The following is a 12,946-nucleotide window of genomic DNA, read 5'->3' on the forward strand; positions in this document are numbered from 1 at the left end:
GCTTATAGAGACATACCCCAATAGACTTGCAGCTGTAATTTCTGCAAAAGGTGGCTCTACAAAGTATTGACTTTGGGGGGGTGAATAGTTATGAATAGTTATGCTTCTGTTTTTTTGTCTTATGTCTTGTTTGTTTGACAAAAAAAAATATTTTGTATCTTCAAAGTGGTAGGCATGTTGTGTAAATCAAATGATACAAACCCCCCAAAAATCCATTTTAATTCCAGGTTGTAAGGCAACAAAATAGGAAAAATGCCAAGGGGGGTGAAGACTTTCGCAAGCCACTGTATATAGCCTATCCATTGTTTAGCAGGAATGGAATGTTCATATCCTGTATATCTGACTGTGATATGTAGTTGTCACTCTGGATAAGAGCATCTCCTAAATGACTAAAATGTAAAATGTAAATGTTTACATACAGATCTCATATTACTGTATTTTCATTTTAGAATCACATTGATGTCACAAATGTATCATTTGTACATTTCTTTATTAAAATTGTAGTTATTTGTTACATTTGGCTGTGTAAAACCTAGCAGTACTACTTATTTCTCTGAGAGTGAGGCAGATATACAGCATTTTGCAAAAATAACATTATTATTTGTCTCTCTGAAATGAAACCATCAAGTGATAGATTTTAAACAAATACAGTGCATTCGGAAAGTATTCAGACTTTTTCCACATTTTGTTACGTTACAGCCTAATTCTAAAATTGATTAAATAAATAAAAATCCTCATCAATCTACACACATACAGTGGGGAAAAAAAGTATTTAGTCAGCCCCCAATTGTGCAAGTTCTCCCATTTTTTTCCCCAGAAAATCACATTGTAGGATTTTTAATGAATTTATTTGCAAATTATGGTGGAAAATAAGTATTTGGTCACCTACAAACAAGCAAGATTTCTGGCTCTCACAGACCTGTAACTTCTTCTTTAAGAGGCTCCTCTGTCCTCCACTCGTTACCTGTATTAATGGCACCTGTTTGAACTTGTTATCAGTATAAAAGACACCTGTCCACAACCTCAAACAGTCACACTCAAACTCCACTATGGCCAAGACCAAAGAGCTGTCAAAGGACACCAGAAACAAAATTGTAGACCTGCACCAGGCTGGGAAGACTGAATCTGCAATAGGTAAGTAGCTTGGTTTGAATAAATAAACTGTGAGAGCAATTATTAGGAAATGGAAGACATACAAGACCACTGATAATCTCCCTCGATCTGGGGCTCCACGCAAGATCTCACCCCGTGGGGTCAAAATGATCACAAGAACGGTGAGCAAAAATCCCAGAACCACACGGGGGGACCTAGTGAATGACCTGCAGAGAGCTGGGACCAAAGTAACAAAGCCTACCATCAGTAACACACTACGCCGCCAGGGACTCAAATTCTGCAGTGCCAGACGTGTCCCCCTGCTTAAGCCAGTACATGTCCAGGCCCATCTGAAGTTTGCTAGAGTGCATTTGGATGATCCAGAAGAGGATTGGGAGAATGTCATATGGTCAGATGAAACCAAAATAGAACTTCTTGGTAAAAACTAAACTCGTCGTGTTTGGAGGACAAAGAATGCTGAGTTGCATCCAAAGAACACCATACCTACTGTGAAGCATGGGGGTGGAAACATCATGCTTTGGGGCTGTTTTTCTGCAAAGGGACCAGGACGACTGATCCGTGTAAAGGAAAGAATGAATGGGGCCATGTATCGTGAGATTTTGAGTGAAAACCTCCTTCCATCAGCAAGGGCATTGAAGATGAAACGTGGCTGGGTCTTTCAGCATGACAATGATCCCAAACACACCGCCCGGGCAATGAAGGAGTGGCTTCGTAAGAAGCATTTCAAGGTCCTGGAGTGGCCTAGCCAGTCTCCAGATCTCAACCCCATAGAAAATCTTTGGAGGGAGTTGAAAGTCTGTGTTGCCCAGCGACAGCCCCAAAACATCACTGCTCTAGAGGAGATCTGCATGGAGGAATGGGCCAAAATACCAGCAACAGTGTGTGAAAACCTTGTGAAGACTTACAGAAAACGTTTGACCTGTGTCATTGCCAACAAAGGGTATATAACAAAGTATTGAGAAACTTTTGTTATTGACCAAATACTTATTTTCCACCATAATTTGCAAATTAATTAATTAAAAATCCTACAATGTGATTTTCTGGATTTTTTTTCCTCATTTTGTCTGTCATAGTTGACGTGTACCTATGATGAAAATTACAGGCCTCTCTCATCTTTTTAAGTGGGAGAACTTGCACAATTGGTGGCTGACTAAATACTTTTTACCCCACTGTAACCCCATAATGACAAAGCAAGAATAGGTTTTTAGAAATACCTTATTTACATAAGTATTCAGACCCTTCGCTATGAGACTCGAAATGACCTCAGCTGCATCCTGTTTCCATTGATCATCCTTGAAATGTTTCTACAATTTAATTGGAGTCCACCTGGGGTAAATTCAATTGATTGGACATTTGGAAAGGAACACATCTGTCTATATAATGTCCCACAGTTGACAGTGCAAGTCAGAGCAAAAACCAAGCCATGAGGACAAAGAAATTGTCCGTAGAGCTCCGAGACAGGATTGTGTCAAGGCACAGATCTGGGGAAGGGTACCAAAAAATTTCTGCGTCATTGAAGGTCCCCAAGAACACAGTGGCCTCCATCATACTTAAATGGAAGAAGTTTGGAACCACCAAGACTCTTCCTAGAGCTGGCCGCCCAGCCAAACTGAGCAATCAGGGGAGAAGGGCCTTGGTCAGGGAGGTGACCAAGAACCTGATGGTCACTCTGACAGCTTCAGAGTTCCTCTGTGGAGGTGGGAGAACGGTCCAGAAGGACAACCATCTCTGCAGCACTCTAACAATCAGGCCTTTATGGTAGAGTGGCCATTCGGAAGCCACTTCTCAGTAAAATGCACATGATAGTCCGCTTGGAGTTTTCCAAAAGGCAGCTAAAGGACTCTCAGACCATAAGAAACAAGATTCTCTTGTCTGATGAAACCAAGATTGAACTCTTTGGCCTGAATGCCAAACGTCACGTCTGGAGGAAACCTGGCACCATCCCTACGGTGAAGCATGGTGGTGCCAGTATCATGCTGTGGGGATGTTTTTCAGCGGCAGGGACTGGGAGACTAGTCAGGTTTGAGGGAAAGATGAACGGAGCAAATTACAGAGAGATCCTTGATGAAAACCTGCTCCAGAGTGCTCAGGACCTCAGATTGGGGCGAAGGTTTACATTCTAACAGGACAACGGCCCTAAGCACACAGCCAAGACAACACAGGAGTGGCTTCGGGACAAGTCTCTGAATGTTCTTGAGTGGCGCAGCCAGAGCCCGGACTTGAAACCGATCGAACATCTCTGGAGAGACCTGACAATAGCTGTGCAGCGACGCTCCCCATCCAACCTGACAGAGCTTGCGAGGATCTGCAGAGAAGAAGTAAGTAAGCATTTCACTGTAATGTCTGCACCTGTTGTATTCGGCGCATGTGACCAATAAAATTTGATTTGATTTGAAGAATGGGAGAAACTCCTCAAATACAGGTGTGCCAAGCTTGTAGCGTCATACCCCAAAAGACCCGAGGCTGTAATCGCTGCCAAAGGTGCTTCAACAAAGTACTGAGTAAAGGGTCTGAATACTTATGTAAATGTGATATTTATGTTTCTTATTTTTAATACATTCTAAAAAATAAAATCTAAAAACCTGTTTTTGCTTTGTCATTCTGGGTTATTGTGTGTAGAAAAAAACGATTTAATTCATTTTAGAATAGGCTGTAACATAACAAAATGTGGAAAAAGTTAATGGGTCTGAATACTTTCTGAATGCACTGTACATGTCACACTGATCTCTATAAAAGCTAATTTACCAACATTTCAGAAAGTTAATATATAGCGTTTCGGAATTAAACTCTTCAATTTGAAGTGTAAAAGCGCAGGAAAAAACGTGCTGAATTCAGTATACCCCAAATGTTTTCCTAGTGGTTAAGTTGGTCTCTAGAAACAATAGGGAAATGTGCAACACAGTAAGGGGTTTTCCTTTCCTGTCAAGTTACAGGACACATTGGTCATATCACAAATGCAATGGAACCTTATCACTGTAATACTGAAACCTGTTGAAACAAGCACAAATGTTAAGTCATTCTTACAACATCCTGTAATGGGAAAGGGTTTGAACATTTCTACAAACTTTGTGATAAATGCAACTTTTTCAGATTTTCTATTTTTATATGTAAGCCATGGAGGATATTTCGATTGTGAAGAATTATTCAAACTCAAACTCTTGTTCAATGATAAGGTTAGTGTTGAGTAAGATGAGTACGATCTGGCTACATTTGAAACCAAAACAGTTCATTTGAGTAGACAGGAAGTGGTTTTTATAGGTTACTGGTTTGTTTTTCTCTTCATGGTTCTTGGTACAATAGCAGGAAGAATATCTTCTTGTTAAATGCACGCACGACTCAGGTTGTTTCACAACAGCAAAGAAAGCTGAACATTATTCCAATGTTCAAATGACCAGATCCGTACTCTATTAAAAAAGTGTTTGAAAGTAAAAAGATGATCTATTCTTCTGTCTGTGTAAATATACAGTGGGGCAAAAAAGTATTTAGTCAGCCAACAATTGTGCAAGTTCTCCCACTTAAAAAGATGAGAGAGGCCTGTAATTTTCATCATAGGTACACGTCAACTATGACAGACAAATTGAGGAAAAAAAATCCAGAAAATCACATTGTAGGATTTTTTTATGAATTTATTTGCAAATTATGGTGGAAAATAAGTATTTGGTCACCTACAAACAAGCAAGATTTCTGGCTCTCACAGACCTGTAACTTCTTCTTTAAGAGGCTCCCCTGTCCTCCACTCGTTACCTGTATTAATGGCACCTGTTTGAACTTGTTATCAGTATAAAAGACACCTGTCCACAACCTCAAACAGTCACACTCCAAACTCCACTATGGCCAAGACCAAAGAGCTGTCAAAGGAACCAGAAACAAAATTGTAGACCTGCACCAGGCTGGGAAGACTGAATCTGCAATAGGTAAGCAGCTTGGTTTGAAGAAATCAACTGTGGGAGCAATTATTATGAAATGGAAGACATACAAGACCACTGATAATCTCCCTCGATCTGGGGCTCCACGCAAGATCTCACCCTGTGGGGTCAAAATGATCACAAGAACGGTGACCAAAAATCCCAGAACCACACGGGGGGACCTAGTGAATGACCTGCAGAGAGCTAGGACCAAAGTAACAAAGCCTACCATCAGTAACACACTACGCCGCCAGGGACTCAAATCCTGCAGTGCCAGACATGTCCCCCTGCTTAAGCCAGTACATGTCCAGGCCCGTCTGAAGTTTGCTAGAGTGCATTTGGATGATCCAGAAGAGGATTGGGAGAATGTCATATGGTCAGATGACACCAAAATATAACTTTTTGGTAAAAACTCAACTTGTCGTGTTTGGAGGACAAAGAATGCTGAGTTGCATCCAAAGAACACCATACCTACTGTGAAGCATGGGGGTGGAAACATCATGCTTTGGGGCTGTTTTTCTGCAAAGGGACCAGGACGACTGATCCGTGTAAAGGAAAGAATGAATGGGGCCATGTATCGTGATATTTTGAGTGAAAACCTCCTTCCATCAGCAAGGGCATTGAAGATGAAACGTGGCTGGGTCTTTCAGCATGACAATGATCCCAAACACACCGCCAGGGCAACGAAGGAATGCTTCGTAAGAAGCATTTCAAGGTCCTGGAGTGGCCTAGCCAGTCTCCAGATCTCAACCCCATAGAAAATCTTTGGAGGGAGTTGAAAGTCTGTGTTGCCCAGCGACAGCCCCAAAACATCACTGCTCTAGAGGAGATCTGCATGGAGGAATGGGCCAAAATACCAGCAACAGTGTGTGAAAACCTTGTGAAGACTTACAGAAAACGTTTGACCTGTGTCATTGCCAACAAAGGGTATATAACAAAGTATTGAGAAACTTTTGTTATTGACCAAATACTTATTTTCCACCATAATTTGCAAATTAATTCATAAAAAATCCTACAATGTGATATTCTGGAGAAAAAAAATCTCATTTTGTCTGTCATAGTTGACGTGTACCTATGATGAAAATTACAGGCCTCTCTCATCTTTTTAAGTGGGAGAACTTGCACAATTGGTGGCTGACTAAATACTTTTTTCCCCACTGTACAAGATGTCCATAACAGCAAGCCTTGCTCATAGTGTAATGCTTGGAGCACTGCTTGAGCTGGCAACCCCCTGCTCCACATTCCCCTTTCCTTACAAAGTTCTCATACAAGCAATTCTCTGAAATTCTCTCATAAGAATGTGACCTGGAGCCACGCCACAAAACCAGATAAAACTTGAAAGGCTGAGCCCCGTTATATCCCTGAGAATAGTGTGCTCATAATATGATAATAATAATCTTCAAGTTAGGGCTAGAGTTATCCTGCCCATTGCTGAAACATTTACCCAACAATTGTTACAGAGGCACAAAGAGCATACCCCCAAGACATGCTATACCTCTCACCATTACCAATAACAATGGAAGTTAACATTCTTTGGGGGGTATGATATTTATGCCTCTGTAACTTTCTCACTCATTAATATTCATGAGTTATTCATGATTATCCATAATCATGGTAGCATCCATGATAGAAGTGTTCTAAAACATATTATATTCTTGGGCACAACATAATCTGAAACACAACCAAAACAAACTGCAAATGCATCCAACAAATTTGTAGATTCACAAGCTTGGTGTAGTCATTGTGTGCTATGAATATGGTACCAAATACTAAACATTTGACTACTTTAATACACATATAAGGGAATTTGTCCAAATACTTATGACTAGATACATAAAGTCCTTTCATTCCTGAACAGCTTTTCATTTCTAAACAGCTTTGGTTGTAGCTAATGGGGATCCTAATAAAATACTAACACCATTATATGTGGAAAAAACCCTCAAATAAAAGGTGATATTTTGTACTGTCGCCTCAAAACCTCAGTCAATGTCACTCAGAGTAAGAATGCAATAAGCAGCTATAATCTTGAATAGATCATTCCATTTATCTCTCTCTTTCTCGCTGTCTCTCTTCCTCCCTCTCTCTCTTTTCTGCTCTCCTCTGTGATATTTATACTGACAGTTAAGTGAGACAGCTAAGACAACACTTTGAGTTCCTTGTGCATGCGTGCCCCAGAGTCTCACCGCTGTATCTGGGGCCACTACCTCTTACGTTAGTGTGACTGCTTCGTGAGAAATGGCATACAGCCTATGGATTGCCTTACTCATGTTCCCGGTTCTGGTGCACTGTCAAAGTGGAGGAGAATTGGTTGACAATGGTGAGCTGCCATTCCTCTTTAAGAGTTATATTTAAATGATTTACATTCATTGATTTAATAGGAGATTTAATCCTGAAGACTCAGTGCAACACTTGTGTCCAACACAGTGATGGTGCAACATTAACTGTTCATTCTCATTCTGTACGAAAATGTATTTGACAAAAGATTTGCTGCTCTTGACCCCATCCAAACCGCTGAATTTGTTTTGTTTTGTTTCCTTTCCAGAACCCAGAATACTCTGCACCTCTCATCTCAGTGTCTTGGCAGGAAACAGCCTAACCTGCCACCTTGATGATGATGCCGATGATGATGATGAAATCGAGGACATAAAAGCCATGGGTCTTTGGTAATAAACCTCCTTGAAGACCACTGAACATCAGATGTATTAGTTAGGAGCTTATACAACACAAATGACAAATATCATGGGTAGAAGAACTCCACCCTTACTGCATATTCAGATATCCAGATGTGTAAAATCCTCAGATGGATTAGGAAATTATTTATTGATAATGTGATTTTATGAACATTATGTTTACAGCTACACAGACGACAAAAAGCAACGCTGTTTGACAAAGAAGGGTAATAATGTCACATTTACGGACCTGGACACTCTGCAATCGTATAATCTCACCGTTCAATTCAAACGAGGCGGCACATTTTGGAAAAGAATGAGTTTGAGAGAAATAAGTAAGTTATCATAATTTCATACCTTCTCACCTTATGGTTTGAATGAAAGTAACATGAGGCATTTTTACATGACACCTTCTATCAATTGATAGCCCTTAGTTGGCACTTGCATCAATTGCCCTGAACACATATCCTCTGTTTCTTGTTCTTCTTTATGTTTCAGTTAAACCCAGGAGTCCTTGGGTGGTGAATGCCACATTTCTGAGGACCTCCAACCGGGCTCTTATTTACATTGGGAATCCATACCTGAACGATTACCTGAAACACAACAATCAACTGTTCCAACTACGCATCTGGAGTGTCAAAAATACTCTGGTGCAGTTGCCAAAAGCCTATTTTTCTTGGATTTGTGGATGCAAAAGCTTAATTATATTATCATAATTTCCATATCATTGAATCAGAATAAGCAGAATCTACCGCACACTCAAAACTGATTAGTGAAGGTGCATGAGGAAAAATGCAAAACTGGAGAAACAGGAAAAACTCTCCGCACACTTCCATTCAGATTTATTTTAATAGAGACTAAGCTTTCGGTCAGTCGACCTTCATCAGAGAATATCATTCAATTAGGCTGTTCTGAGGGCAAAAAGGTCTGCAACTAAATATTAGGAAGGTGTTCCTAATGTTTTGTACACTCAGTGTATCTGGAAACATTAACTTATTGTCTTGTTCTTCTTTTATGGTGTACCCTGTTCAAAGGTTAAAAACATGACCTATCAGCCTCTGATCATTGAGGGGGACGAGTACCTCCATAAGAACACAGAGTATCATGTCAAGGTTCGAGCCAAGCCAAACGGGGGGTACTTTGATGGCAGCTGGAGTGAGTGGAGCGCCTCTCTCAGTTTCAGCACCAACGCAGGTAAAAAAAGACTTGTGTCTGAAAAGCTTAGCATGATATCTGGACTGTGCAGTTAGGTGGAAGTGACAGAGCAAGGTACAGGAAATGTGAGTCACATGCATCATCTCTCTCCTACTTCCCTACAGAGACAGACGTGCAGTTGCTTTCCTATTCTTTCATCGTGCCCATTGCTGCCCTGCTGCTGGTCACTTTGGCAGTTGGTCTTTTCTGGAGAAAACAGTGAGTATCAAATTGATCTCCTTTTGCTCTGCACATCAACTTGTGTGTGTGTGTGTGTGTGTGTGTGTGTATGTGTGCATGTCCTCCATGTCATCCTCTTGATGTCTCTCTGTCCTCACAGAATACATTCCTTCATATGGCCAAGCATTCCACATCCCAAACACACACTTCTCCAGATTGCCCAGACCTACGAGCCAATGAAGGTAAGTCCTCTGATATGCACTAGACAGTGAACGATAATGGCCATAATGAGTTATGAGGATATTGGTTTATCCCATCTCTTTCCTTTAACCCAGCAGGGCCCACCTGTGAGCTTTGACCCTGAGGTGTTCAGTGACCTCAACATCCAGCAGGTGGAGCCGGACAAGGAGCAGGACCTTACCGCCCAACCCCCTGACTCTGACTCCCATCGACTCGCTGAGGTAAAAGATCAATGCCTCATTCAAGAGTGTAATAGGGATACGACGTCCTGCCATACAACCAGTAGTGGATGGTCAGAGGCCATACTGCTGAGGTGTGAGTCCCCAGGAGAGCACCTCGACGCTGGGGCGGGGAGCAGTGGGAACAGTGGCTCCACCGTGGGGATCCTGGATCTGAGGAGTGACATTGAGAGCATGGAGACAGACGACAGTGATGGTAACATTGGTCCTGAGGGGCTAGGTGCTACTCAGCAAGGAGGCAAGGATGAGGCTTATGTCACCATGTCTAGTTTCTATCAGATCCAGTGAGAGAGAGAGAGAGAGAGAGAGAGAGAGAGAGAGAGAGAGAGAGAGAGAGAGAGAGAGAGAGAGAGAGAGAGAGAGAGAGAGAGACACAGACAGACAGACAGAGTCAGTCAGTCAGTCGGAATGATCTAGTCAAGATTAATTATAGCTGCTTATTATACTCTTACTCCGAGTGACTTTGGCTGCTTTTATTTGAAGTCTATTTATTTCACCGTGACTCATCCACTGACTTCCAGTATCACAGGAGACTAGCAGAACTCAATGCACATGTTATTTACAAATGATAGGAGACAGAACAGGAATAATCCTCATTGTGTTTATTTGGTTTTGTGTTATTAATATGTTGCTAGTTGCTAAGAAACAAGACAAGGGAGGACTTAACTAACTTGAAATACAATGCTGCCTTATTATCCTTTCTGTGTTTGCACTTCCCATACTATACTAACCCCCTGTCGGTATGCTGATGAGCCACCGTGACACCTTGGCTTAATCCATACTGCTGCTTCATATCACAGAGATACTCTTTACCATGACAACAGCTGCTAAATAAACCTAAGGCTCTATTTGATCCGTATTGCAGAAGTTCAGCGTTACAGCATGAATGAAATGTAAAGGCAATGTTCCCGCGTTAGTGGAGACTGCATTCATGGTAAACGTTGCATATGTTGACTCATTCGGAAATTATCCTTCAATTTCTATTGCGGAATATGTAATGCTTCAGTGATATGGATTGAATATAGCCCCTACAATGTCAATTCTTCAGGGTTTAAACCCTTCTACACATCAATTAATCACATCTTATGTGTTTAATGTTTGTCATTATGTTTTTAGTTTTTTTTTGCACATACAGTGGGGAGAACAAGTATTTGATACACTGCCGATTTTGCAGGTTTTCCTACTTACAAAGCATGTAGAGGTCTGTAATTTCTATCATAGGTACACTTCAACTGTGAGAGATGGAATCTAAAACAAAAATCCAGAAAATCACATTGTATGATTTTTAAGTAATTAATTTGCATTTTATTGCATGACATAAGTATTTGATACATCAGAAAAGCAGAATTTAATATTTGGTACAGAAACCTTTGTTTGCAATTACAGAGATCATACGTTTCCTGTAGGTCTTGACCAGATTTGCACACACTGCAGCAGGGATTTTGGCCCACTCCTCCATACAGACCTTCTCCAGATTCTTCAGGTTTCGGGGATGTCGCTGGGCAATACGGACTTTCAGCTCCCTCCAAAGATTTTCTATTGGGTTCAGGTCTGGAGACTGGCTAGGCCACTCCAGGACCTTGAGATGCTTCTTACGGAGCCACTCCTTAGTTGCCCTGGCTGTGTGTTTCGGGTCGTTGTCATGCTGGAAGACCCAGCTACGACCCATCTTCAATGCTCTTACTGAGGGAAGGAGGTTGTTGGCCAAGATCTCGTGATACATGGCCCCATCCATCCTCCCCTCAATACGGTGCAGTCGTCCTGTCCCCTTTGCAGAAAAGCATCCCCAAAGAAAGATGTTTTCACCTCCATGCTTCACGGTTGGGATGGTGTTCTTGGGGTTGTACTCATCCTTCTTCTTCCTCCAAACACGGTGAGTGGAGTTTAGACCAAAAAGCTATATTTTTGTCTCATCAGACCACATGACCTTCTCCCATTCCTCCTCTGGATCATCCAGATGGTCATTGGCAAACTTCAGACGGGCCTGGACATGCGCTGGCTTGAGCAGGGGGACCTTGCGTGCGCTGCAGGATTTTTATCCATGACTGCGTAGTGTGTTACTAATGGTTTTCTTTGAGACTGTGGTCCCAGCTCTCTTCAGGTCATTGACCAGGTCCTGCCGTGTAATTCTGGGCTGATCCCTCACCTTCCTCATGATCATTGATGCCCCACGAGGTGAGATCTTGCATGGAGCCCCAGACCGAGGGTGATTGACCGTCATCTTGAACTTCTTCCATTTTATAATAATTGCGCCAACAGTTGTTGCCTTCTCACCAAGCTGCTTGCCTATTGTCCTGTAGCCCATCCCAGCCTTGTGCAGGTCTACAATTTTATCCCTGATGTCCTTACACAGCTCTCTGGTCTTGGCCATTGCGGAGAGGTTGGAGTCTGTTTGATTGAGTGTGTGGACAGGTGTCTTTTATACAGGTAACGAGTTCAAACAGGTGCAGTTAATACAGGTAATGAGTGGAGAACATGAGGGCTTCTTAAATAAAAACTAACAGGTCTGTGAGAGCCGGAATTCTTACTGGTTGGTAGGTGATCAAATACTTGTCATGCAATAAAATGCAAATTAATTACTTAAAAATCATACAATGTGATTTTCTGGATTTTTGTTTTAGATTCCGTCTCTCACATTTGAAGTGTACCTATGATAAAAATTACAGACCTCTACATGCTTTGTAAGTAGGAAAACCTGCAAAATCGGCAGTGTATCAAATACTTGTTCTCCCCACTGTAAGTGATTGTATTTCCTGCACAGTTACCGGTATGTAGTTTTTTTTTTTTACACTGACTTGGATGTATTATAATATTATACTATGTACTCTCATACATTATAGTTTTCAATGCAGAACGCTTTATCCTTTTCTTGAACACTTTATGGGAGACTTTAGCGGAGCATTAAACATAAAGTCATCATCTGCAAATTATTGCTTTGTTTTTACTGTACAAAATCTGTAGTCATCCGGTATTTGTATATTTTAATCTGACAAATGTGACAGCATTGTCGGTGTAGAAATTACCATATTGTAAAATTTTGTGAACATTTTTATTAAACAGATCACATTTTTATGCATAATTCCACAAGAAAATGCAGAGTTGTATCATTTCCTCTGCTTTCCTCATCTCCTGAAATGACCGTACTTTGATTTATCAGTCTTTATGATTTCCCTGTATCTTTATACATTTGTATCTAACATTGGAACTGTGGACCATAGATGTACAGAGACATCAAATTTCAATTTCTACAATACATAATATTGGTCGTTTCTGGAGAGAGTGACTATATAATTAAAATACGAGTCATTCATAATCATTTGCATATCATTGGGACATTATTAATATTAGTTTGTCAACATGATTTCCATAATATAATATTTGTTTAAGAAGGCACCTTGAAAAACTG

At 41.1% G+C, this 12,946-nt stretch overlaps 1 protein-coding gene across 1 annotated transcript; it reads left to right on the forward strand.

The window, feature by feature from the left end:
- The first annotated feature begins 7,179 nt into the window (after positions 1-7,179).
- On the forward strand, positions 7,180-12,935 carry LOC311136616 (interleukin-7 receptor subunit alpha-like). The gene is made up of 8 exons (XM_084170806.1): positions 7,180-7,335; positions 7,561-7,681; positions 7,874-8,022; positions 8,186-8,337; positions 8,722-8,881; positions 9,007-9,100; positions 9,222-9,303; positions 9,397-12,935. Exons 1-8 carry the CDS (start codon positions 7,254-7,256, stop codon positions 9,826-9,828), a joined length of 1,272 nt encoding a protein of 423 aa, XP_084026932.1. The 5' UTR covers positions 7,180-7,253; the 3' UTR covers positions 9,829-12,935.
- Positions 12,936-12,946: the final 11 nt, after the last annotated feature.

The sequence above is a fragment of the Coregonus lavaretus genome, assembly GCF_964263955.1.
Source record: "Coregonus lavaretus genome assembly, chromosome: 10".
In the NCBI taxonomy this organism is placed as follows: Eukaryota; Metazoa; Chordata; class Actinopteri; order Salmoniformes; family Salmonidae; genus Coregonus; species Coregonus lavaretus.

Coding starts and splice junctions, on each gene's coding strand:
- LOC311136616 (XM_084170806.1), top strand. CDS start 7,254: ATGGCATACAGCCTATGGATTGCCTTACTCATGTTCCCGGTTCTGGTG. Junction 8,882..9,006: donor CAGTTTCAGCACCAACGCAG/GTAAAAAAAGAC, acceptor ACTTCCCTACAG/AGACAGACGTGCAGTTGCTT. Junction 9,101..9,221: donor GGTCTTTTCTGGAGAAAACA/GTGAGTATCAAA, acceptor CTGTCCTCACAG/AATACATTCCTTCATATGGC.